Genomic DNA, 26870 nt, shown 5'->3' with positions numbered 1-26870 from the left:
CTCCTCTCCGCGGCTCTCTCTTTTCTCTAATTTTTCTGTCAATCGTTCCATAGCCACCGCCATGGGAACTAAGCTCCAAGTTCCTGCTCGCCCACGCCAAGTCCATCTACGAGAAGCATTCGCCCGCATCCGGCCATGCATCCGGCGAGGACCGGCCATCCCACGACCCAGATCTGCATCGCGCCGGTTCCACGCCCTCCGCCCTTCGCCGCCGCGCCGGAGATCCCTGACGCCGCTGCTCTGCTTTGCTTCTTCTAGAGCAGAGGAGCGCGCCCGCAAACCTCTGCCTCGTCCGCTCGTCTAGGAGCGCGTTGACCTCCAGCGTCGACCGCGTGAAGCCCATCTCCAGACACCTGTCTCCTGCGCGCGTGGGCCACAAGCAGGCCGGCCCAGCGCGCACCTTGCCGCCTCTCTCGCCATCGACCTGGGCCTCAGCCCTTGGTGATCCAACACCCGAGCCCCCATGTGCATTGTTGGGCTAGCCGGATTCGGCCCATTCTTGTTTTTTCCCCTGTCCAGTGATTTTGGTAATTATCTGGAGACTCCGGTTTTACAGAAAAACCCTCATGTTTCATGCATTTAATAACTCCACAACCGTGCATCATATGTAAATAACTTATATATGTAAAATGCTTAGAATCTTGTCTAGTTTCATAATATGCAATTTTCATCCATGTTCGAGATGTTTAAATTGTTGTTTGTTTAAATTTGTTCAAATGCCATGTTAAAATGCTTTAATTCATAACTAAACAACCGCAGCTCCAAACTTAATAAACTTTATATGTAAATGGGGTAGAAAAATGCCTAGTTTAACATGGTGGCTTTACTTTGCAAGTTTAACAACTCTAAAATATGGTTTAGGGCAGAACAGTGCCAAATCCATAAATATGCATATGAGGATTTTTTTTTCCAGAATTGTTGTTGTTGTTTCCGGCCTCATTTAAACTTGACTAGATAGTTAGTTTAATTATGCTTCACCCCTTGCGATGCTAACCAACATTTAATTTTGTTGAGTACATAAAAAAGATCGAACTAAATAACTTGAATGTGGTGTTCCGTCAATATGCAACTCGTTGCATATTGAGCTCCCCTTAATTTGTAGTTTTGCTTGTGCACTTTGCCATGCCGTGTTTCTTTAAACCGGACATGCATCATACTTGGTTGTGCATCATGCCATGTTGATGTGATGGTTGTTTACCATGTTGTTTGCTTCTTTCCGGTGTTGCTTCTTCGAGTTGGTACCAATAACGTCACGTTTGTGAGGATTCGTTCGACTACGTCCGTTTGTCTTCTTCATGGACTCGTTATTCTTCCTTGCGGGATCTCAGGCAAGATCACCATACCCTCAAAATCACTTCTATCTTTGCTTGCTAGTTGATCGCTCTATTGCTATGCCGCGATACCTACCACTTGCTATATCATGCCTCCCATATTGCCATGTCAAGCCTCTAACCCTCCTTTCCTAGCAAACTGTTGTTTGGCTATGTTATCGCTTTTGCTCAGCCCCTCTTATAGCGTTGCTAGTTGCAGGTGAAGCTGAAGTTTGTTCCATGTTTGGAACATGGACATGTTGGGATATCACAATATCTCTTATTTAATTAATGCATCTATACACTTGGTAAAGGGTGGAAGGCTCGGCCTTATGCCTGGTGTTTTGTTCCACTCTTGCCGCCCTAGTTTCCATCATACCGGTGTTATGCTCCTTGATTTTGCATTCCTTACCCGGTTGGGTGTTATGGGGACCCCTTGACAGTTCGCTTTGAATAAAACTCCTCCAGCAAGGCCCAACCTTGGTTTTACCATTTGCCTCACCACCACCTACTTTTCCCTTGGGAGTCGCGCTCCCAAGGATCATCTTTATTTTAAGCCCCCCGGGCCAGTGCTTGTCTAAGTGTTGGTCCGAACTAGAGTCCTTTGCAGCGCCACCTCGGGGAAACTTGATGGCTGGTTTTAGTTGTACGGAGCGCTCACCCGGTGTTGCCCTGAGAACGAGATATGTGCAGCTCCTATCGGGGTGTCGGCACATCGGGCGGTCTTGCTGGTCTTGTTTTACCATTGTGGAAATGTCTTGTAACCGGGATTCCGAGACTGATTGGGTCTTCTCGGGAGAAGGAATATCCTTCATTGACCGTGAGAGCTTGTGATGGGCTAAGTTGGGACACCCCTGTAGGGTTTGAACTTTAGAAAGCCGTGCCCGCGGTTATGTGGCAGATGGGAATTTGTTAATGTCCGGTTGTAGAGAACTTGACACTTGACTTAATTAAAATGCATCAACCGCGTGTGTAGCCGTGATGGTCTCTTCTCGGCGGAGTCCAGGAAGTGAACACGATTCTTGTGTTATGCTTAAGTAGTTCCAGGATCACTTCTTGATCACTTCTAGTTCCACGACCGTTGCGTTGCTTCTCTTCTCGCTCTTATTTGCGTATGTTAGCCACCATATATGGTTAGTGCTTGTTGCAGCTCCACCTCACTACCCCTTTCCTACCCATAAGCTTAAATAGTCTTGATCTCGCGAGTGTGAGATTGCTGAGTCCTCGTGACTCACAGATACTTCCAAATCAGTTGCAGGTTGCGATGATACCAGTGCAGGTGACGCAACCCAGCTCAAGTGGGAGCTCGATGAAGATCGTGTTCATTGTTTTGTTTCGTTTCCTATTGATCAGTAGTGGAGCCCAGTCGGGACGATCGGGGATCTAGCAATTGGGGTTGTCTTTCTTTATTTTGGTTCCGTAGTCGGACCTTGATTGTATTCTGGATGATGTAATGCTATATTTATGTATTGTGTGAAGTGGTGATTGTAAGCCAACTATTTATCCCTCTCTTATTCAGTACATGGGATGTGTAAAGATTGCCCCTCTTGCGACATGCCTACTATGCGGTTATGCCTCTAAGTCGTGCTCCGACACGTGGGAGATATAGCCACATCGTGGGTGTTACACTTACGTTCAAGCATAACACAAGAACGGTGTTCACTTCCCGAACTCCGCCGAGAAGAGACCATCACGGCTACACACGCGGTTGATGCATTTTAATTAAGTTAAGTGTCAAGTTCTCTACAACCGGACATTAACAAATTCCCATCTGCCACATAACCGCGGGCACGGCTTTCGAAAGTTTATACCCTGCAGGGGTGTCCCAACTTAGCCCATCACAAGCTCTCACGGTCAAAGAAGGATATTCCTTCTCCCGGGAAGACCCGATCAGTCTCGGAATCCCGATTACAAGACATTTCGACAATGGTAAAACAAGACCAGCAAAGCCACCCGGATGTGCCGACAAATCCCGATAGGAGCTGCACATATCTCGTTCTTAGGGCACACCGGATTGTCCAAGCTTCCGGTAGGCCAGCCCAGAGTTGCCCCTGGTGGCCGCCGGCGACTGACTGGTTGGACCAACACTCAGAGGAGCACTGACCCGGGGGGGTTAAAATACAGATGACCCTCGGGCTCGCGAAAACCCAAGGGAAGGTTATAGATTGTTAGGCAAATGTAAAACCAAAGTTGGGCCTTGCTGGAGGAGTTTTATTCAAAGCGAACTGTCAAGGGGTTCCCATAACACCCAACCGCGTAAGGAACGCAAAATCAAGGAACATAACACTGGTATGACGGAAACTAGGGCGGCAAGAGTGGAACAAAACACCAGGCATAAGGCCGAGCCTTCCACCCTTTACCAAGTATATAGATGCATTAAATTAAACAAGAGATATTGTGATATCCCAACATATCCATGTTCCAACATGGAACAAACTTCATCTTCACCTGCAACTAGCAACGCTCTAAGAGGGGCTGAGCAAAAGCGGTAACATAGCCAAACAACGGTTTGCTAGGAAAAGGTGGGTTAGAGGCTTGACATGGCAATATGGGAGGCATGATATAGCAAGTGGTAGGTAGCGCGACATAGCAATAGAGCGAACAACTAGCAAGCAAACATAGAAGTGATTTCGAGGGTATGGTCATCTTGCCTAAGATCCCGCAAGGAAGAAGAACAAGCCCGTGAAGAAGACAAACGGACATAGTCGAACGGATCCTCACAACTCCGGAACGAAACCGAAGCTAACGAGAGAAGCAACCCGGAAAGAAGCAGGCAACATAGTAAACAACCATCACATAAACATGGCATGATGCACAACCAAGTATGATGCATGTCCGGTTTAAAGAGGCATGATATGGCAAAGTGCACAAACAATACTACAAATTAAGTGGAGCTCAATATGGAACGAGTTGCATATTGACGAAACACCACATTCAATTATTTAGTTCACTCCTGTTTATGTACCCCACAATATTAGATGTTGATTGACATGGCAAGAGGTGAAGCATAAGTAATCTAACTATTTAGGCAAGTTTAAATGAGGCCGGAACAACAAACAACCATTCCGGTAAATCCCCATATGCATTTAGCAATTTAATGCAACAACAATTTAAACATTTTAGAAGTTGTTATCATGATGCGGATGACATATGCAAGTTTATGCAAGTTTTTATGAAAATGTTGATAAGAGCATGATATGAAGCATTTGTCATCGTGGCGGAAACGAAAGGGGTGCCATGGCAACGAATCCGAAAATGATGCCATGGTAACATATCGGTTCCGGTAGCACATGGAGATACCGGTGCAAACGAAGTGTGGCGGGAGCGTGCAAAGATGGTGGGGTGATCCCGGTTACCGGGTTCCCACGGATTGACGGCGTGGCAACGAGAAGGAACAACTAACGTTCACAGGCGGATACAACATCCAAACATGCATCTCATACAACTCATGCATTCGTTCACAGACGTCATCTCGGGGTTATACCTTCGAAGCGTGCGTTCGAGATGGTTCGGATTCGATGGTAGTTGTTCATGGTTCGTCGCGAGATGTAGTCATTCTTGCGAGGGTAGTGGTACACGGTCGGAGAGGGACTTGACGCATCCGAGGACTCCGGACGTTGTGGTACTTGCGAATCCGAGTGGTCGAACAGGTTCACGAAGAAACTTATGCGACGCCGTGGAACTTGGCGCATCCAAAGGGAACTTGACGGGTCCGAGTCCTCCGGGGGTCGACGGTAGTGTCGTGGTACTCGGCGTCTTGTCGAACCCACGTGATGGTATTTATTCACTCGACGGTCTTTGGCGATGGTAGTCGTACACGGTTTGTAGTCGTACACTCTCCGTAGATGTTCCGGGTCGTCACCGTTCATAGTCGATGTAGTTCAACTTGAGGGTCGTCGACGTCGTGGTACTTGGTATCTTGGCGCCCTCTTGGGCTTGACATAGAAGAAACGGAACGCGACGATGGATACTCGGTCTCCAGCGACAGCAACAGGATGGTACAGGGGGCAGGGGTCTTCACCGGTCATTGTTGCACTTCGGGTACCACTTACTGAAGGTGACCCCTGAGGATTCGACGAAGGCGCTAACCACAGAGATGCATAGATGGTGCTTGGAGGCAGCAGCGTGTGGCAACCAACCGACCAAGGCAGGCGACATAGGAGGTGAGGAAGATAGCCTGCTACTGGGGACAGCCCCGTCCATGGCGAGGTGGAGATCGAACGGTGGTGGAGCTCGGTGCAAGGCGGGCTCAGAGGCAAAGCAGGCGCGGTGGCTGCCTCCTGCAAGGTCACATGGATGACGACGGGGTTGGGGCGGTCCGGCGAGGTGGAGATGGGGCCGGCGACGATGTGTAGAAGGACGGCGAGGTGGAGCTCGGGGAAGGAGCACGGCGCGGTAGAGGGGGTCCACAGCGTGCGTGGTTGCTGCCTGGAGCTGCTCCGGTGACCTGCGGCTCGCGGTCGACGGCTGAAGCGAGCGCTCCGCTCGGGAAGAGCTCCTTCTCGATCCAAACGAGAGGAGGCGAGCGGGGAGGCCGGGCATGGTCGAGGTGGTGTAGGCGAGCGAGAGGAGGGAGGAACGGGCGATGGGGCCGCCAGAGTTGGCTGCCTGGAGGACGAGCGGGGAAGGGCGAGGAGAGGGGCTCCTCTGGCGGCGTGAGGGGAGAAGGTGAGGAAGAGATCGAGCAGAAGGAAGAGGCGGCGTAAGGGAACGAGGGAGAGGACAAGGGTTTGGGGAGATGGGGGTTTCGGCCTAGGGTTGAGGCCTTGAGGTTGCCGGCTGGGCCTCTGGGGTTTGGTGGGCCGGCCTGGACTAGTGGCTTGCGGGGGCTGGGCTGGGGTCTACTGCTGCTGCTTTCTTTTTTTCCATTTCTTCAAACAGAAATACAAAAAGGAAAGAGCAGGGGGAAAAGGAGAGGAGCTAGAGAAATATAAAAATATTCTCATGATCCTGAAAATGTGCTCTATTTAACAAAATTGGTTTGGAGATTTTAAAGGAAGTAAAAATAATTCAAGTTTGAATTAAATTCAAACTTGAACCATTTTAAACCCTAACCAACACAATTCCAATTGAGATGAAATTTGACAGAAGGCTAGGTACATGGTGTTAGAATATTGGGAAAAGATGAACATCAAAAGAGAAGGGAAAATGGCACTTGCAGAAATGGAAGAAAGGGAAGGAAGGAGGAGTGATGGTGCAAGAACCACACATGGAGCATGCAACAATACAACATGCATGAATATGACAATGCACATGATGATTATGAGAATGCAAACAGACACAAGCACAAATGCAATATGACAAGGTAAGCATGGCAATGCAATGAGTAGAACAACATAACAAAACAAAGAGCCCGGAAGATGGAACCCCAAATGAAATTGGATGGAGATCAACATGGATATATTGCCAAATATGGAAGTTTTACATCCGGGGTGTTACAACAGGTGTCGCTGGTCCAGTAGGACAAACTCCAGTAGTAGCATTTTTGGGTGCTGGTTCCAGCAAAACATGTCGCGGTTGCAACACCCCCGGTCCACCAATCAAAATTGCCGCCGTGACCCGACACTTCGCCGCGGTCACCGGTTCCAGCAAAAATCGGGCGTGGTTGCAGCTCCGGGTCTAGCCGGTCGCAGCACTTGACCGCATGAGAGGAAACGAGGACATGGACGAAAGTACGCCGCGGTGCCTTCCTCGTCGTTGTTCATGGTCTCCGGCATGAGCAACACGCGCGGGGATCAGCAGAGGGGTGGAGCGAAATAGCCGCGAGCGCACTAAGGAGCAGCGAGGATCAGCAAAGAGGGGGCATGGGAAGAAGCGGAATAGGCGCGGGCGCGCTGGAGAGCAGAGATGCGGGAGGTGGAAGAAATAGGAGAGAGGCAGCGTAGATGGGGGCTCGCATCCTACATGTCGCAAGTTGCTTCGCTAGAAGCGTGAGCATGTGGACGCGACCGGCCAATGCTTCGGCCGGTGCACCGGGCCTAAATGTTTCCCAAAAAAGTAACGGCTGGTCAAATATACGGATATGTTCTGGACAGAAAATTCGTTCTCGTGTGCTATATCGACGATTATTATGGCTGACAGGTTGTTTTACATGATCTCATAGAGTTGCTCCTAGCCCCGCCGCCGTCCCGAACAGGAGATCAGCACGCGAATGAAACCAGCGTGCTCAAAAAAGCGTGGGCTGCAAATCCCAGAGCGCATTCCGGCGCGCGGTGCCCTTGAGAATGTGATTGACCACCGACGGCAGAAAATCAATCAATCAAACAAATCCTAAGGCGACCAATGGCAGCATGAGAATGTATGTCAACATTATCCTGCGACCGCGAGCAAGTCTTGTCTTATTTTTTTCCTTCGACACGGCACGTCAGGCTGACAGCGGCGCTGCCGGAGGCCGCGGGCACAGCGTCGCGCTCGCGCGTGCGTGCACGTCATCGCTATCCAGGGAGAAACCGGTCAAACGGACAGCGATACGAGCAGCACCTGAAAAGGCATGAGGCATCCGTTCGCAGGGCATGACGTGGCGTCGCCAGTGTGGACGGGGGCAAAGCCGTTCTCACCAGCCGGCGGGTGTGAACCGGCGAGGGAGTTCGAGAGGCGTCGCAAAAGAGACCAACGGCTGGAGACCAACGAGCGCGAAGGAGACCAACGGCTGCTGCATGCAAAAGCTGGCCCTGGCGACCCCTTCCACACCCACCAGCACCAACACGCGTAGCCGCGTAGGCGCACCCTTTATCAACCCGCAGCCTCTGCAACGGCCGATGGTGAACGAACGCTGCGTGCGGCAGGCCGGCGAGAGCACGAGCGAGCACAATCACAATCACATCACGCAGTCTTCCACGGTGCGCGGCGGGAGCATGCAACGGCAGCGCTTCGGGTCTGACGAAGGGCCGGGACGGAACCCCGCCGAGGAGAGGAGGCTCAAGAGACCCGCGACCGAGTCCGAGGAGACCGCCGGCGGCGACGACGACGACCTGCCCCCGGGAACCAGGAGGAAGATGAAGGACGCGCAGCAGAAGACGAGACCGAGCGGCAGCGCCGCGGCCGGCGCGGCGTCGGCGTCCTCCGTCCGCGCCGTGCTGCAGGACTTCCTGGAGCAGCAGCAGCGGCTGGACGCGCAGCGGCAGGAGGCGGCGGCGCGGCACGCGCAGGAGCGGCTGGCCTTGGAGCAGCAGTGGCGGCAGGAGATGCAGAGGCTGGAGCGGGAGCGGCTGATGCTGGAGCAGGCGTGGCGGGAGCGCGAGGAGCAGAGGAGGATGAGGGAGGAGGCCAGGGCCGAGCGGAGGGACGCGCTCCTCACCAGCCTGCTCAACAAACTCTCGCGCGATGACTTTTAGGGAGGGACACGTGGCTCCACGACGCGTGCCTGATGATCAACAAAAAATGTTTCACTGGTAGCGTAGGTTATGGCGGTGGATCAGTAGAAATTCTTTGTTTGCTTTGTCGTCACCTGATCATAGATTAATCCGTAGGAATGTTAAGCCTCTTTAGTAGTCTATAAATCTCAGTTGCATACACATGTAATGTAATCACTAGCTAAGATGCTGCCAAATGCCATGCTGAGTTTCTTTCTGGAAGGGTAAATGTTTTTTTTTTTGCTGCCAGACATCATGGGACAAATATATGTTTTTACAGCTTATTATGTACTGCCATTAGCGACAATCCATGAAAATTTCACAAAGAAATAAAAAAAAGATTTGGCAAATGAGAACAGGTGATTAAATGCACAACATATAACGTACTGTAAGTGGTCGACAGAAATCCACAAATTTTCTGTCTAGTCTAGTGTGCAAATCTATCATGCAGATGGCTACATAGGTACTCCCTCTGTAAAGAAATATAAGAGTGTTTAGATCACTACTTTTTACGGAGGGGGTAGATCAATACGGGCAACATGTTGTTAGTACTTACTGTACTAAGAAGGTGAACAACAAAGTAAAAGTATACGTAACAAAACCCTGATCAATCTGTAGGCTTGTGAAGTTGTGTTCCTTCCGATGTTCAGATTGTAATGAACTACTTCCTGAATATTGTCTTCAGTCTACGTTGCAGGCTATAAGGGCAGAGCCCCGGTTCACTTTTCCACTGTGAAAAAAAAAATCAAAAAAATTGATGTCAGTTCACAGCGGTCACAGGCCATCGCCATAAAGGGTGAGCAAGTTTGGCAGAAAATAACCTTTACAAGCGAAAACCGCCACTTGGAGACTTTTCAAGCTCTACCACCAAACCACTAAAATATAGCACATCTGTTCGCAGCAAGAACTTGACGTTGATGAAGTACCTCCTGTCACCAGACATCTCCTGCTCCCTGGTATTCACTCTTCACTTCCATACTTATGAGCATCATCATCAGAATCAGTATCAGTTTCTTGGTCATCACCAGAACCTGCGGTGCCGCTTTCCTGTGTTGTCAAACCCAAGAAACCGTCCAATACATAAGGTTCTATAACTTTCCAGAAAGAATCGGCATTGCTCCCCTGAAAACCTATCCAGAAGAATTGCCCTTTCCTCTTCACTTTACTAGGTAAGGACTGTGCATGCAAGGAGTTTACAATTCTTTCAACACCCTCACTGTTCCCACCACTGACCTTGAGAACGATATCACCTGACGAGAGTTTGAGGCCTCCAAACATGAACCAATACGCTAGAACACGTGGAGATAACCACCTGTGGATAAGCTTTGGGAGAACAGGCTGGCCTTTTAGAAAGAACTGGTCAGCAAAGAAACCGAAATGTAAATGAGGTATGGTTGAGAACTCATAAGGTATCTTGCTCTCATCCTCAAATGATCTGCTTGCTGAAGTCAGCCATTCAAAGAAACGCTCATGAATGTGCACCCTTAAGACCGAATGGGCATCAGAATCTTCCTGGAACTTAAAATGGACAATATGGACCCCTCTCTGTGCATGAGATTCAATCTGTGTGCCTCCCAGAAGCAAACCAATCAAAATCTCACGCTGCTCTTGATCCAATTTGATGCTCACGGGTTTTGGCTTAACAGCGACTTTCTTACCAAGACGGAGGCCAGTCTGAAGTTCTTCCAACAAATCCTCTTGTACATCATACTTCTTTTTACACATCATATCATAAACCTTTTCAGCTTTCTGATAGTCTTCTGCAGAAATATAACCTCTTAGCATGATGTTGCAAGATTTTGCATTAGTACCTATCGTCCCTTTTTTGTGCATTTCATCGAAGACCTCCTCAGCTTTCTCGACATTTCCAGCCCTTATCAGTGATTCTAGATAGATGATGTACAAGATTCTATTTGGACGGCACCTAGCAAGGCATTTCGAGAATGTTAATTCGAATTTCTCATGCATATCAAGATCCAAATACATGTACATCAGGGCAAGAAATGCTGGCATCAGATGCTTCATATGACTCTCAGAAAATTCATCCATAAGTTGTTCCGCAACATCTATCTCCTCAGCATTTGCCATTATCTCAATTATCTTATGATAAGTTGCAACGTTTGGGGGTATACTTTGCCTCTTCATTTCTCTGAATATATCCAGGGATTTCATAGGCTCACCAGTTCGAGCATAAACCTCCATTCGGCAGACATAGGCCTGAGCAGGAAGTTCTGAACCCCTCTGGAGAATTTCATGCCATGTTGCCTCTGTTTCTTGAACCCTCCCTTCTTTGGAGAAGGCCCGCATGACTGACACCAGCACATCAATACTCTCATCAAAACCAGCCTGCTTCATTTCCTTCCTAAGAGCTATGATCCTGTCTCTATCAATGACATCTTGGTAGCTGTGAAGCCAGATGAGCCCAGCATAGACCTCCTTGTGCACCTCAAGATTGGTGGTGACAAGATTGTGGTAGACAAACTCAGCCTGCCTGAGGTTGTGCTTTGCAGTTCCTCCTGTCTTACTCACAAGGGCGCGGAACAATGAGTTGTGAAGGCTGAGGCGAGGCTTGTAGCCGCCCATCTGTATCATCTGGTTGTAGATAGTGCAAGCGTGCTCGAGGCACCGTCCCCTGGGCGTACTGAGGTACGCAACGGTCAGTATGTGGAAGGTGGACTCGGCAGGCACACGGCCCTGCTTGACCATTGCCTCAAACATCTCCCGGCATTTCTCAACCTTGCCTTCCCTGCCGAGAAAATCCGCCACCCTTGTGGCAAGCGCAAAGTTGAAGCGGTACCAGTGCTGCCGCTCCATCCAGCTAAACACCTGAAAACAACCAACGAGTACATCTATGATCCATCAGCTATGGCAATTCGTCGAACAGTTCATGGGCAGGAAGAAACCAAATGAACATACGTCTACAGAGATCACTAGTCGAACATGTTATGGGAGGGAGGTGGGCGTGTGGTGAGCCTGCGAGGGTACTGACCCGGAAGGCGGCGTCGTTGTCGCGGATGCGGAGGCAGTGTACGGCGACGTAGGTGGCGTCCTCCTGGGTGAGCCACTTGCGCTGGGCGTTGAGGATGCGGGTGAAGGTGGAGTGCTTGTAGGCGGGGAGCTCCTTGCAGAGCCAGGCAATCCTGGAGCGGCGCCACTGCTCGGGCAGCTCCTCCAGCTCGGGCACCACCAGCTCCGGGGACCGCACCGCGTCCCTCTCGTCCGCCGACGCCCACGCCTCGTCCTTGAACAGCCCAGACCCGTCGTCCTCCTCGTCCTCGTCATCGGACTCCTGCACTAGGGACTCCAGCGCTGACGCCACCGCCGGAATTCGAACTCTCGGTGGGGATATGGCGAGACGGCGGGGGAGGAGCGGAGGGACGGCGAAGCGGAGGGCGGGAGGCGGAGAGGCGAAGGTGGGGAAGAAGGCGGCAGAGCATCGTAGGGACGGAGATGGAGTGGCGCAGTAGGAGGTGGAGGCCATGAGCGAATCGATGGCGAGGACCGGAAGCGGAAGCTGTGCTGCTTCTATCTCACTCGGCCTGCCTCATCGTCTCCGCGGATTGCCGTGTACATCTCCGAGGAGCCTGGATTGGGATTTTGGGGGGAGCGGGGCGAGGACTGGGACCCCCTCCGTGACCTTCCAGGGCAGTCCAAGTGATCTCCTCCGTCGATCTTTATTTCGACGATCCACGGCAAAGCTTCTGCTGTTTACGAAGCTTCAGATATCATGGATTTTGCCTCATCGAACACACGAAACTGTGTAGATGCATTTTTTTAGAAACTTCCAATCTATTCAACTTCAATCATGCCAGCACAAAAAAGCCAGACATAATAAAAAGTACAACTAGCTCCGTGGACCACCTAGCGACGACTAGAGTCTAGAAGAAGCACTGGAGCGAGCTAAAAGTGCACCGCCGTCATCACCCATCCCTCGTCGAAGCCGAACAAACTTTGTTGTAGTAGACAATCAGAAAGTCGTCGTGCTAAGACCCCATAGGACCAGCGCACCGAAGCAGCAACCATCGCCGATGAAAGAAGTCGTAGATCAGAAGGATCAAACCTGTAAAACCCAAAGAAAGACGAACGAAGACCAGATCCAAAAGGGTCCACCAAAGACCAGCCCTGAACGAATCCCATATGCCCTCCGACAAAGCTAGACGCACCATCTGGACGGGAATAAAACGTAAGAGACATTATTTCTACTGAGGGACGCCGCCGCCGTCACACAGCCCAACCAACACAATGAATCTAACAAAAATAAGAACATGGTCCCTCCCGCCGACAGGGGCCGAGGTGCTCCTCACCTCCATGGCCCGAAGACCATCGAAGATCTGTGGATGCAATTTTTCATTTAGAAATGGCACCAGAAAGTTGGCACTGATACATAGTACTACTACCTCCATTTCTAAATAACATCTGTGGATACATTTTTCATTTAGAAATGGCACCAGAAAATTGGCACTGATATATAGTACTACTACCTCCATTCCTAAGGCCTTGTTCGGAATCCCTCATCTCTGCTCTGACTCCACGGAGTTGTGGAGCTCACTGCCAAAACGTCTGTGAAAATGAGCTAGAGCCTGGTCCGCTCCGGACCGGAGTGGAGGGAGCGGAGAGGAGCCGGACGCGAAGTAAATATAAGACTGCCAAAATGTCTTATATTTAGGAACAGAGGTAGCAATATATATTTGTACGAATTGCACCCGGTGAACAGTAAATTCTAAAAAATACTAGAAAAACTAAAAAAATAATCTGAATTCTGTTTTATGTAAGACGTTTGAGTGCATTAGGTGCGTGCCAAATTTCAAAGCATTTGGGCATCCAGGTAGCTCTCAAAAAATAAAGCAACTTACATATCTAAATGCTCTGAAATCTGGCACATACATCAGGCACTCAGTCATCTTTCTCCACACACAAAAAAACGGTTTTTTTAAATTTTATTTCATGTTTTTCACAATTTTTTTGCTCACTCCCGGGCTCATTTGAGCCCGGGAGCCAAAACGCCTCAACCATATTTGTTCCTCTACCTAGTACATATACTGTTCCTATATTACTTCAAGCAATAACAGAAAGATTAAAACACAGGCAAAAGGGAATTTTTAACTGTCTGTCCAGTACAAGTGTACAACGTGCTAAGTATAACTGGTCAAAAACAATAACCCAGATATACATTGTATCCCAAAGTACAAGTGGGATATACATTCAGTCCAGGGATAACAAGGTACATTATTGGTTGTATATAAATTGTAAGCCCTTGAAAATCTGGGAATCCCAGGGTTGGGCTTTCACCCATGTTTCTTGTTCTTGGCGCACCAGTTCTCAATAGTAGAGAACCAATTCCACTGGAAACATAGTGCTACAAATCGCATCAGTCCAGCACCGATCACCTCCACGAATGCAATTAACGGGGAACTCTGGGGGGTTAGACCAGAAGTGGCTATAGCTAACATTGCTCCCTCGAAATTGCAGGGGATAATAAACCTCCCAGATTTGATGCCGGTTAGAGCCTTCATAGCAACATCATCAGCCTTCATTCCACCAGATGAATCTGCTATGATAGTGGTAAGCTCTGGCCTCTTTTTCTTCTCTGCAACCAATAAGAAAACAGCCAAGTACACGTCATGCTTCAGTTTCACTGTATGAATATGTACTGTTTTTATTTTTATTTTTGAGAGTAAAGTGTGAAATGAATGTTGAACTGAATATTCCCTCCGTTCGGACATAAGTGGCATGGTTATAGTTCAAATTTGAACTTTGAACTAAAACCACGCAACTTATTTCTGAATAGAGGGAGTACGACACTAATGTGCATAGCTGGTCCACTATCCAGAATGAAATGCCACAAAATAAGAGTAGCTCCAGAACTGGGGCTGTTAAGAACTACTGTGGAGGGTTCTCCCACCCATTTTCTCCTATCAATATGTGATATGCATGCTTGTGCATATTCTAGAAAAATGAAATGTACATGGTCTTAAAAATCATAACAAAAATCAGAACTAGATTTTTTTTTTCATTCTTCCGTCAGGACAGTGCAGCTTGCAAGAATCAAATAAGGCTATTTAACTAGAAGTGAAATTATATCTACATAAGATCAGTTCATCACTTTGTCAATGCAAATTTACTGGTAGGCATAACTAATCAAATGGTTTCGGTTGTGCTGGTCTTATGATCCTTCAAGTAAACTGTTTGCATTACATTTTCACCATTACATAAGCTTGAAATTTTGAGATTCTAAAAAGCGTCTCAACTACACCAAGTACTCAATAGTTTTTCGTGTCACAATCTTCAGATATGTAAATCATCTAATAATTTTTGTATCATGTGAGAAATTCAACAGGAAAGAAGATTGCCACATAAGTTAGTTAGATAATTCAGCAATCACTTCAAATTTAAAACATATATTATCAATGCATACCCTCGACAAGACCCGGTGTCTCTGTGTCAGGAGGGAAGATCAGCGACACGTGAATATCGTCCGAAACGACCTCATGCTGCAGCGACTCTGCAAGACCAGTTAGTGCGAACTTGCTCGCGGAGTAAGCAGTATACCCATAAACACCAACCTACAGCAAAGATATCAATTGAGCTTTATCTCCCATCATGAGACATTACATCAAACACTTTAGCTGCATTGTTGGCAAAGCAGCGAAAGAACCCTGTATACTGTATACCTGACCAGCCTGCGATGACATGATGGCAATGGACGCCGGGAGACTGGTCTCGCGGGTGCGTGCCTTCATGGCAGGGAGCGCGGCCTTGATGAGGTGGAAGGTCCCCATGAGGTTGATGTCCACCATCCACTTGACCTCCTCCATGTCCTGCTTCTCCAGCTCCTGCGCCACGAACACGCCGTGGTTGCAGACGAGCACGTCGACCGGCCCGGCCGCGTCGAGTGCACTTGCCACGGCGGCGGCATCCCGCACGTCGGCCTGGTGGACCCCGACGTCCTGTCCCGTGGCAAGCCTGATGGCGGCGCGCGCGTCCTCGAGGCGGGCGGCGTTGCGCGCGAGGATGGAGACCCGCGCGCCCTCCCGCGCGGCGGCCGTGGCGAGGGCGAGCCCGATGCCGCTGGACCCGCCGGTGATGAAGACGTGGCGGCCCTTGAGCGGGATTCGCGCGGCCCGGGGCCGGGTCAGGAAGGCGAGCGCGGCGAGGAGGCCGACGGGCGGCACCAGGAGGAGGAGCAGGAGGAGGAGTGCTGCGGCCATGGCGAAGTCGCACTAGGGCCTGGGTTCCGTGGACGGTGGAGTGAAGAGGTGATTGAGGCGCTAGGGTTTAAAGAGGGCGAAGGGGCCGCCGGAGTGGACCAGGGCGAGGGCAGCAACGGAGGAGGAAAGGTCGCCGCCTGACGGGTGCAGATCTAGGACGGCGACCGTCGAGACAAGCTAGCAAACTCGCCTGGACTTGGACTTCAGGTGTGGGGTTCCCCGGCCTCGCGCGTATCGGATACGAGGAGGGGCTTTGATTTGGGTGCGCGAGTGGTGGGAAGGCCGAAGGCCGGCGCCCGGCGGGCGACGGCAGATCTGACCGGGCGACATGGAGGCGGCCCATCCACCCTCACGTGGGCTGAAGCGACTTTGCCGGGTTCACCGCTATGTTTGTGGGCGAATCCTATTGGACGCCCGTGTGCGTTGGCCCGAAATCACTAATTGAGGAGTGCTCCTCGCCTCGATTAGTCGAGGAGCGCTCCCTGCGCGTAAGTGTCATGCGCGGAGCGGTCGGAAGACTTTTCCGAGGCGCTCCGCGCGTGACACTTGTCGCGCATACGGCGTCTTCCGTGTTTTTCGGTTTCCGGTTTTCCTTTCTGGTTTTTCCTTTTTTCATTTTAGTCCTTATACTTTTAATGTTTTGTAAAACATGTTTATCTGTTTTGAGATCTGTTTTCTCTCTGGTGTGGGCGAACCGTCGTGGAGCACTGTTCTTTCTTTGCCATCGTCTCCGTCCGTCGCGGCCGCCGCTCTTGTCGCGTGGTTACGGCGGCCCCTGTCCCGGCCGCCGCGCTTGTTGCCTGCTTTTACGGCGGTCCTTCTTTAGCGTCGACCGCGCTTCCCCGTTCGCGTGATCGTCGTTCCCTACCGGTTGCCTTTGTAGGTTCCCTGTTTTCCTTTCTTGTTTCTCTTTTTGTTCCCATTATATTTCCGGATATGGAGATTTATGGGGTAGTTACGGGTAGGGACTACCAACACTATCAGATGTCAAGTTTCAACTGGGTTTTGTGGGATTAGTTCTTGATAATCATTGTGTTTTTTGCAGTTATGGCTTGTCCTTTTTGCCGTATGCCTGGTGGCCCGTGTTCTTCTGTTGATTCTTCTGTAGATGGGTTCAGTGTAGTCCTGGATCGGCGTTGTTGGAGGCGTGTTGTAAGAATATCATTTTATAATTGTTTAATTTTTGGCACACACATTTATTTCTTTTGGTGCTGCTCATGTTGTTTAGGTTTTGATTATGATCCTTGTTTTGATTTGTTGTGCAGTATGTTCCGTGCAGTGTTAGAGCTCATCTTGCTCGTTACATCGAGGAGTGTAGGGCTTTAGCCATAAGGAGGGGTGACGAAGATACTGATCTTGCTTTTCAGTAAAATGAGGGTTATTTGTATGGTGTTCTGTTTAGTCATGGTCGGCTGAGGAGCAAATTCCATGGTCCTTCCTGGGAACGATTGTCAGTGATTATGATGTTCGTCCTCGTGATATAATGACCATTAGGCTTGAACACTATGGAACATGGATTGGTGATTTTTATCGTATTGGTCGTGGAGATGCGTTGTCTCCTTTACCGTCTGTTGGTAAGGTTTATTTTTAAGGAAGTTTTTAGCTTGTTTTATTGCACATGATGATTTTCCTGTTCCCTTGAGCCTATGTAATTATATTTTGTAGCTCTTGATGGTTTGAGCGACTCCGAGATGAAACTTGTTGGGAGTTGTTATTACACCCGTGGTATTTTTCTTAATTATCAGCAGATGTATTTCATGAGGTGTCAACTCTTTGATGATGTCTACATACCGTGTTGTCCTTTTGTTCACAGGATTGATTCCATGAATGTTAATGGTCATCATATGGTCAGATTTTTTCCACTATTTTTTCTTTGTTTCTGTTTATTTATTTATTTTTATTATCTCTTCTATTTATAGTTTTTAATTTTTGTTCTATTTCTGATAGCTTGATGTTTTTTGTCAGGTTATTCCTGGTATTGTTGTGAGGAGTTTGAAGGAGTTTGTGACTTTTCCTAGGACTGGCGTTTTAACCCTTGAAGTTACTTTGGAATCTGGTGATGATGATATATATGTGAGCACTCCTTGCTCCTACTTCATTGGCTTGGGTAGTAGAATGGTGTTCAAACAGGAAGGTCTCAGTGATTTTCTCCAGGCATCGTCTATTGAAGTAAACAACTTGGTGCTGATAACTTTCAAAGAGCGTGATGGGAGGCTTGTTGTTATCTTCAATCTTCTGCCGCAGTGATGTTAGTTATAGCCTTTGAACATAAATGGATTTTGTTTAAAAATCTATGCTACGGGTTAATGTTGTCTAGATATATGAAACAATATGAACCTAAGAACCTAAGTGTTCATTGCTGTTGTATGTTTGTAGAAGAGGTATGGCTGTTCATCTCTTTTAAATATGTTCTTTTGGACGGATGTTATTTAATTGGGGTCATAGTTATCAATACAGTAGAGGCACGTGTGTTGTTTACTCTGAGGCACGGCTGTGCGTCTCTTTTATGTGAGGCACGTGGATCAAGCAAATGAAGGCACGAAATTGAAGTCAGTGCAGGCACGGTCGTGAGGAGGCACGGGTATACTGAGAGCTACGTGTGTGCAGCGCCAAAGTTGTACGGGCGAGATACTATGGGTTTCATGCGAGAGGCACGTGTGTGTGTGTAGGACGTAGAGTTACTGTTGGTTTTATGTGAGGCACGTGGATTGAGCAAACGGAGGCATGTAATTATAGTCAGTGCAAGTACGGTTGTGGAGGTACGGGTATACTGAGAGACGCGTGTGTGCAGCACCAAAGTTGCATTGGCGATCACGCATGCGGAGCACGTAGAGTTACTATGGGTTTCAAGTGAGGCACGTTGATCAAGAAAACAGAGGCACGAAAGTGCAGTCAGTACAAGCACGGTTGTGTGGAGGCATGGTTTTGAACCCTCTTGCTGTTGTCAAGATTCTAGAGGCACGGATGTACGGCAGTAGAGGCATCGGTTCGAATATCTGGTTAGAGGGGCTCGGCTAATGATGCACAGGTGTGTAGTCTCTAGGGTCACGGGTGCGTGGCACCACAGGCATGGATTGAGTAGACACTTAGTGAGTCACGCTAGTACATAGGTCAGTTGCACACAGTAGTATAGTTTTGTGGCATCATGCAGAACTGGTGTACGGAGAGGAACCTGTGTACAATAGCAAGGATGTTCTGAATGGACGGAGCGGTGTTTGATGTGAAATGGAGGCAAGGATTTTTTTTCAATGTGGTTAAGGTAAGAAAGTTCTCGTCACTTGTGACTGTGTACCGAATGATCTTCTGCAATATTTATGAATTGTTCACGCCAATGTTTAATAAGTATTGTACTGAAAATTTACAACGATATCATCACATATTCTTGTAAATGCACGATGCATCTTATAAAGGTTGAGTATGAAAATTATCGTGCGAGATATCTCTCGTTCTATAATCATGGATACAATATATGCTTGCTCAGTACTGGGACATAACTTACTAATTGCATTTAGACATGCAAAACGTAGTATGCATTTGTACATGAGCACACCACTGTGTTTAAAGTTCAAACGTAAAATAGTAATACAATACACACAGTATCTTTGAGCAACAACAAACATATTTACAACATAGGTTCATACAATCCAAATTAGTACATGAGCACACAACTGTGTTCAAAGTTCAAACGTAAAATAGTAATACAATACACACAGCATCTTTGAGCAACAACAAACATATTTACAACATAGGTTCATACAATCCAAATTATGATAATAGTAGTTCCTACTAGTTTAATGTAGACATCCATTTTCTCGCAATTTACCAACCACTGTTTCCCTTCCGGCGCTTCCAGCCGCTGGAAGATCCCTCGTCATTGCTCTTACGTGGGCGGAGTCTTTCTTTCATTGGTTGTTGGTGGAGGTGACGTAGCCCGTTCTTGATGATTAGGATTCTACGGTACAACTCGTAGCTAACATACCCGTCCTTTGCCGCGTACTCAAGGTGTATCGGGGAAAGTGGCTTCCACTCCCAGAACTGGTGCTTCTCCTTTGGGAATGAGTTCTTCATGTTCTTGTATGAGGGGTCGGTGATGGCCGCTGCAAGGTCACCCATGGAGTCCCTTTCTCCACCACCCTTGATGCAGAATAGCCTCTGGATGTCGACGTGGTGCTCGTCTGGAATTCTGATGCATGCACGGGCAAGCATGGTCTTGTCGTTCCTGGTGTCAATGCTAGTGAAAGTTACCGCTTTCCATTGCAGGAAGTCAACTAACGCCTGTGAGCGCTCGGATCTGCAGTAGTGGTATACAAGGACATGCTCGCGCATGGAAAGTTGGACGACGGCGATCCCTTGTCGTATGTAACTGCTCTTACGTGTATACTCGAGGTCGAGGCCGGCGAACTTGTTCTTCTCCTCCTTTAGCCATTCTTCGTACTTGTTGATGATCCACTCCATGGTCCTTGGGTCGTTGGTGTACACCACCTCGAGCACGGCTGTACCGTGGGTAGTGATGTGTTCCATGAATGTTGTTAGTTTCCCGTCATCCATGGCTAGAGGTGTGCGGTGGTGAAGGATGAAATGGATTCGGAAAAGTAAAAGGGTTGTTTTGTCGTGCAAAAAAGGAAACTGCCAAAGAGCAATTGCTACTCACGCGGTGGTTCCAGGCATAGAATTTCGGAAACGGGGGTTTGTTTTATCTGTTTTTTTAAGATTTTCACTTGTCTTGTTCATTGAATTTTTTTTATTCGTTGCGTGTTGCCTGCGTGATGCATCTTTGGCTGTGAAAGTAGTCGTGTAAACGGTAGAACACTCAGCAGATGCATGGTCGTGCCTTTGTTGTGAAACGTTTTTTTCAATTAATAATATTCCTTGGTTAGGGAGGCACGGTTTTTATGTTATTCGGTGCACAAGTGTGTGTTTAGGAAAAGTTGAAGTAAATATAGTTTGGACTTGAAAACGGAGTCCTGTTTGTTTTTTAATTCAGATATGTTTCACTAGATGGTTTGAATAAGTTTGATAACATCGCATTGCTAGAGGTTTTGAATCACAAACTGATTCTTGTTTCGTTTCATTTTTGAAAATGAGTCTTTTTTTTTGGTTTTTTGAATTGTGAACTTTTCAAAGGATAAGAACTACATTTTTTCGAATGAATCATTTCGATGGTTCAAACAACATCTGTTTTAAAGGATCATTCCGATGGTTGAAACAGCAAGTTGAGTGTCCGTAAGAGCTACATAAGTTGCAAAAGATTATTCTGATAGTTCAAGCAAGCACATGGTCCATAATAGTTAAATTACTCTACCATCCTAACTAGCAAACTTATAGTAATTAGTGTTTTGCTCCTGGAGACATCATGATGAAACGAGCGTTGAACATTCTAGGAGATACACTGTTTGCTTCCATTTTAGGTGCTGGTTCCGACGGAATCTACATAATGCGCTGAATGATGATGGACACAGAACGGTCATTTCGCTCTTTGAAAATGATTAGAACAACGTTCTTTTCAACGAAGGATGCAGCTGATATGAAGTCTCTGAAAGAAGACTTTTGTATTACCATCATGCCGTCGTTTTTGGAGATGTAATACGATGAAGGAGTGATGACATGTGTAGGTTCATCAGGAGCTTCAAGGGTTACCCTGCCATTGGTTGGCATGTCCACCCATCTCTTCAGTGTTGAGACAACGCTCCTCGGATTTTTCTAGAAGAAAATCGAAATTAAATAGAAATTAAAACCGTTGATTTGTCACTTGGACAATAAATAAAGGAATGTCTGAATATGGTGAGTGCACAAACATTAAGAAATTCCATATTGGAAGTAATATAGTTCCTGGCATGTTCAGGTTTGTGTGTAAACAGATAAAACAACATATTAAGAGAACAACGGAAGTTTTGTTGTTTTAGGTTTGAATAAATAGGTTCTTTATAATTTTACATATAAGCAATATTACGTCAGTATTGTTTATATTACATATGAGCAAAATACGTTTTGTATTTTAACAAGGACATTTGTAACCAACCATGACGTAGTCTTTGGTGTTAGTGTGAGTCAGGACATGGACAAATGGACGGCAACAGATGAAAGTATCTCCAAAAAGGCATTGTAGAAAGAATCGTGTCTGGTCGTAGGTAACTCAATATCCTTAGAGTAGACACAGCAGTGAACATGGTCGAAATCGTCAGAAGAAAGATCGTCGAGAGCTAGAAAAAAAGCTTCTAAAGTTAGATAAAGTTATATCCAACACGGGGTTAATATTATTCAGTTCAATTCATGCATATAAAATTACAGCAAAAGAAGATAAGTTTGTAATGTTTGTAATATTAAATACCTAACAATGTGGGGTAATGGAAGAAGCCTTTTGTTATCTCGATATGTTTGTATTTCGAGATTGAGACCCTCGTCTGGTAGTTCAAATTCTATGCGGTCTCCAGCACGAAGTTCATAATCAGCCGCAAAGATGTTCCACTCACCACGGCATAACTTTGTGTAGTTCGCCCTATGCTTAAACAAAGCATTGTAAGACCTTCCTTCATGTGTAAGAAGCGCTGGCTCTACCTGTTGTTTACGCAATTTTCTTGCTTCTTTCTTCTCTTCTTCAATGTATTCAGCGAGAAAAGCTCTGACATTACAAGGTACATACTGGAAAAAATAATGCAAATAACAACCTGTAAGTATAAATTTGAACTCGCGTACTATTAATGTTAAAAGTTTTCTTAAATTGGATATGAATTTTTGATAAGAATTATAGATAACAACATAATTATTATAAATTAATGGGCTATATTAATCAGGGCATAAGCAAGCAAACTAATGGAAAATGAAAACACAAGGCAGGTGCGAAGAAGTGGCAACAGGGGGGCCTAGTGTAGGTGCAAGGGGGTATGAGTGACAGTGACGATTTTTACTGTGTCGTAAGCAACTAATTTGTTAGTGATGCTTACTAACCATCCGGCTCCAGCAATTTTCATCAAGAATAACTCAAACTCCTGGATAACTTCAGGGTGTGGTTCGCAAGGGCCGCCTGGCTGGCGGCAGGCAGGGCAAATCATACCTAAATATTTCAGAAAAACTATGTTAAGAAAACAAGAATATCATAACAATTTAAAAATAAGCTTCAACGTGGAAGGTAGACAACAACTAGCTTCAAATATGTTAGACATATTGAAGGCAGGCAACAACTACGAATTTACCAGTATATAACACTTGTTTAGATTTTCAAATGGTTTTTATATTCCTTTAGAGAATGAAGTCGTTGTACCGGATCTGATGCTTCAATAACTATAAAATGAAAAACCTAAACGTAAAACGTAAATACGGATCGGAGCATGCTGCTTACGCATATGCTTTTTACCTGGGACAGAAGAAGAACGAGGGTTGACGAACAGAGATTTGGGTAGGGGAAGCTTAGGGCAAGTGCGCACGGCTAGAAAAATCTACGAGAGAAGCACGGCTTGGAAGTTATTCAACAGACCCAATAAAAACTCTACAATAACTTGTTTGAAATGAGACTGTGTGCGGGGAAGAAGCACGAACCCTAGAAGTAAGCGGACGGATAAGGCAGATGGCTTGTGATGGGAAGCTTAGGGCAAGCACCCACGGCCAGCAATCTATGAGAGAAGTATGGCTTAGAAATTAATCGATTGTGTGCGGGTTAGAAGCACGAACCCTAGAAGCAGGAGACGGAGAAGAAGCACGAACCCTAGAAGCAGGCGACGGAGAAGGCAAATGAGTTGTGTTGTGGCTGAGGGAGTCGGAGCTTATGGAAATATAAAGGAGACAGGAGAGAGCAAGAGTAGTAATGAGTGCTTCTTGTTTTATTTTTTTATTCTGTGAAATGGAATGAATGCTGGTTGTAGATGGTGTGCGTGCATTCCGAGGTGTTATGGGGAAACGAGATGTTTGACTCGTTCAGCTGCCTTCCATTATAGTTGTCCAGCTGTGCTGCCTCCGAGCGGAGTCTTTTACGTGCCTATCCTGCCTCACATACTTTCTGTGAGGCATGGTTATACATGTTCAAAAGCATGCTCGTGCTTCTGTGTTTTTTTAATCACATGTTTAATCAGATATGGTTGGGTGTTTCTTTAGGCGAGGACCGGTGATGATGTTATTAGATGCACGGTCGTTGTAACAGGAGAAGCATGGTCGATATGTCGGGGGATGCATATTGAATAATGAGAGGCACGTTTGCATCTGAAATTGAGTCACGGTTCGTGACTTTGGTATTGCATTTTTTCACGTAGTCGTTGACCCAAGTGAGTCACTGTTTTTATGTACGCTGGCTTCAGGCGGGATTATGTATGATAGCCCACGGTTATATGTATGTCAGAAGTATGGACGTGCTTTTGTTTTGTCAATGTTTCTGGTGGTACACAGACGTGCATTGTTGTTAGTAAGGTTTGTCTTTAACCAAAGTGGATGCACACGTGTGGCTTTTGTTCTGGCGAACCGTGCTTCCATTTTTGTTCACTCCTAGTGTAGTATTTGTACGACAGGGTCATCTCGTTTGCCTCTTTGCATTGTTCTCTCGGTCAAAAGATGTACCGGTGACTGATGGGATGGCTATTTATTGTTAGTATTTATTGTGCCAGCTACCGTGCTAGAGTTAACCTAGAGGCTCCTCGATTACAGCGTGGCAGTCGTGACTTTTGAAGTGCATGGTTTCACGAGCTGCAGAAGCACAATCGTCCATTCACCGTTTCCTTAGCAATTAAATGGGCATGGTAACTGAGTCGTCTCTCCCAAAGGTTAAGTAGTGGTCTATTCCTGGAGGTTATGGCGTCTTATTCCCTCCAGAGAAGTGCAGGTAGCTCCTGTCATCCTCGCCTCGTACGAGAAGCATAGTCAAACTCCATTGTCGTCTCAGCCTTGGTTCCATGGACGACTTCAGGAACAGTACTGAGCGTCTCTCTATAGATGCTGATGGTAATACCAAGCTCGATTGTTGTACACCAATGTGCCCCACAAGGTGGAGGAGATTCTTACTCTCTATGAGGAATGGCTGCGTGAGGACAGGTACAAGTTTGTTGGTCTTGATCTGGAGTACACACGAGAGGATTATTTTGATCGTAGTAGAAAAGTTGCCGTTATGCAACTGGCGATGCGCAAGCATGTTCTTGTTTATCACTTGTGCAAGTCCAGGACGGAGTGCGCTGCTCTGAAGGATTTCCTTCGGAACAAAGGTATAATCTTCGCTAGTGTCGACGTCAGGAACGATAGGGATGTTCTCGCAAACAGTTACCTCAAAATCCCAAGAGAGTGTCACATCGACCTTCAAGAGGAGCTCATGATCAAAGGAGGAAATCTAAGTGATTCAATGGCAGATTTGGCAAGATCCGTCATAAACAAATCTTACTTGAGTATGAAGTCGTCTTTTCCACAAGGTCTGCATGACTACTGGGAATGGAAGACGCTTTCCCTTAAACACCTGAAATATGCGGCAATTGTAAGTGAAAATTTCGTTTTTATATTTTTGTTTTATTGCAACAATAGTACTTTTTGTCCTTTACGTATATGTTCATTCTCATCCGCCTTTTATTTTAGGATGGGTATGTCAGCTACGAGCTCTACCACCGAGTTCTGTCTATGAAGGACATGATGCATCCTCGTTGTCTTCCCGACCCCGGACGCCGTTGATGCTTTTGAGCAGAACTCCAATTGAGTAGAATTGTCCCGGTGGTCTGAGCAAAATGGACTCCTGGAAGACTTTCATTTCTTTTTTTTGTATAATTAATGAGTACTTTTAGTTCAATCCTATGGAGTACCGTCTCATGTTATGTGAATATAATTTCTTATGTTTTTTCATGTTACAAGTTCATTGTTGACGTTTGCGCGTGGTCATGTATATTTAGAGAACCTATTGAAGTGGCGCATATGTATTGTTTGGGAGAAGCGCGTTTTGTGTTTGGCTTTTATTCAGTGTCGTTTGTTTGTGTTTGTATTGTTGTCTTTTACACGTTCGCACAAGAGAGGCACGTCTGCTAACATACGAGGCAACATTTTAGTTTCGTGTCTTTGTGTGCTTTAGGACCGTGCCTCGAGAATCCGGGCATCCGTGTATGTTCAGGCTTCACTTCCATGGCTTCTTTCCGTCTATGCATGTACATCCGTGACACACGCCATGTTTTAACGTGCTGGTTTCACACGGCAGTTCCTCTTGACACTACACGACCGTGCCTTTGCCACCACTCTTTTATGCGTCCAGGTTGTTTGTACCCGTGCTTCGATAACTATGAGAAGCCGCAATTTCGTGCATGTATACGCTTTAATTCGGTGTCTCCTGTACGTGCATTTGCGTGTCTCAGGCTTCATGCTGGCTGTGACTGTACGTGCCTCTGGTGCTAGACGCCCGTCCGTGAGGGGATGCATATGTATTGTTTGGGAGAAGCGTGTTTTTTGTTTCGCTTATATTCACCGTTGTTTGTTTGTGTTTGTATTGTTGTGTTTTACACATTCGCACAAGAGACGCGCTTCTGGTAACGTACGAGTCAACATTTTCAGTTTTCTGTCTTTGTGTTCTTCGGGACCATGCCTCTAGAAGCCCGCATCCATGTCTGTGGAGGCTGCACTTTCGTGGATTCTTTTCCGCTATTCATGTACCTCATGTGACACACGCGATGTCTCTATGTGGTGGTGTCACATGGCAGTTTCTCTTCAGACTACACAACCGTGCCTCTGCCACCACTCTTTTGTGCATTCAGGTGGTTTGTACCCGTGCCTCGAGAATGCCAATTCGAAAGCCGTACCTGTGCGACAAAAGTCGCAATTCCGTGCCTGTATACGCTGCAGTTCTGTGCGTCCTGTACCTGCATTCGCTTGTCTCAAGAGACACGCTGACTGTGACTCTACGTGCCTGTGGTGCCAGATGCCAGTCCATGAGGGGATGCGGTGTTGGGGAACGTTGCAGAAAACAAAAAATTTCCTACGGTTTCACCAAGATCCATCTAGGAGTTCATCTAGCAACGAGTGATTGGATTGCATCTACATACCTTTGTAGATCACGC

General features: G+C 47.0%; 3 protein-coding genes across 3 annotated transcripts; 1 reads left to right on the top strand and 2 right to left on the bottom strand.

The window, feature by feature from the left end:
• Positions 1-8053: 8053 nt before the first annotated feature.
• On the top strand, positions 8054-8904 carry LOC119317554 (trihelix transcription factor GT-3b-like). Its single transcript, XM_037592030.1, has one exon. The coding sequence runs from the start codon at positions 8069-8071 to the stop codon at positions 8642-8644; it is 576 nt and encodes a 191-aa protein (XP_037447927.1). The 5' UTR covers positions 8054-8068; the 3' UTR covers positions 8645-8904.
• Positions 8905-9020: 116 nt separating this feature from the next.
• Positions 9021-12258, bottom strand: LOC119317553 (pentatricopeptide repeat-containing protein OTP51, chloroplastic-like). Its single transcript, XM_037592029.1, has 3 exons — positions 11652-12258; positions 9484-11488; positions 9021-9392 (listed from the first exon to the last, which is right to left on the bottom strand). The coding sequence occupies exons 1-2, from the start codon at positions 12141-12143 to the stop codon at positions 9623-9625; spliced, it is 2358 nt and encodes a 785-aa protein (XP_037447926.1). The 5' UTR covers positions 12144-12258; the 3' UTR covers positions 9021-9392; positions 9484-9622.
• Positions 12259-13736: 1478 nt separating this feature from the next.
• LOC119317552 (3-dehydrosphinganine reductase TSC10A-like) lies at positions 13737-16141 on the bottom strand. Its single transcript, XM_037592028.1, has 3 exons — positions 15334-16141; positions 15078-15225; positions 13737-14249 (listed from the first exon to the last, which is right to left on the bottom strand). The coding sequence occupies exons 1-3, from the start codon at positions 15868-15870 to the stop codon at positions 13948-13950; spliced, it is 987 nt and encodes a 328-aa protein (XP_037447925.1). The 5' UTR covers positions 15871-16141; the 3' UTR covers positions 13737-13947.
• Positions 16142-26870: the final 10729 nt, after the last annotated feature.

Source organism: Triticum dicoccoides, chromosome 6A (assembly GCF_002162155.2).
Source record: "Triticum dicoccoides isolate Atlit2015 ecotype Zavitan chromosome 6A, WEW_v2.0, whole genome shotgun sequence".
NCBI classification, from domain to species: Eukaryota; Viridiplantae; Streptophyta; class Magnoliopsida; order Poales; family Poaceae; genus Triticum; species Triticum dicoccoides.
This window is presented reverse-complemented; position numbering and strand designations above follow the sequence as displayed.

Coding starts and splice junctions, on each gene's coding strand:
- LOC119317554 (XM_037592030.1), top strand. CDS start 8,069: ATGGTGAACGAACGCTGCGTGCGGCAGGCCGGCGAGAGCACGAGCGAG.
- LOC119317553 (XM_037592029.1), bottom strand. CDS start 12,143: ATGGCCTCCACCTCCTACTGCGCCACTCCATCTCCGTCCCTACGATGC. Junction 11,489..11,651: donor ACAACGACGCCGCCTTCCGG/GTCAGTACCCTC, acceptor GGTTGTTTTCAG/GTGTTTAGCTGGATGGAGCG.
- LOC119317552 (XM_037592028.1), bottom strand. CDS start 15,870: ATGGCCGCAGCACTCCTCCTCCTGCTCCTCCTCCTGGTGCCGCCCGTC. Junction 15,226..15,333: donor TGTCATCGCAGGCTGGTCAG/GTATACAGTATA, acceptor TCTTTGCTGTAG/GTTGGTGTTTATGGGTATAC. Junction 14,250..15,077: donor GACACCGGGTCTTGTCGAGG/GTATGCATTGAT, acceptor TATTGGTTGCAG/AGAAGAAAAAGAGGCCAGAG.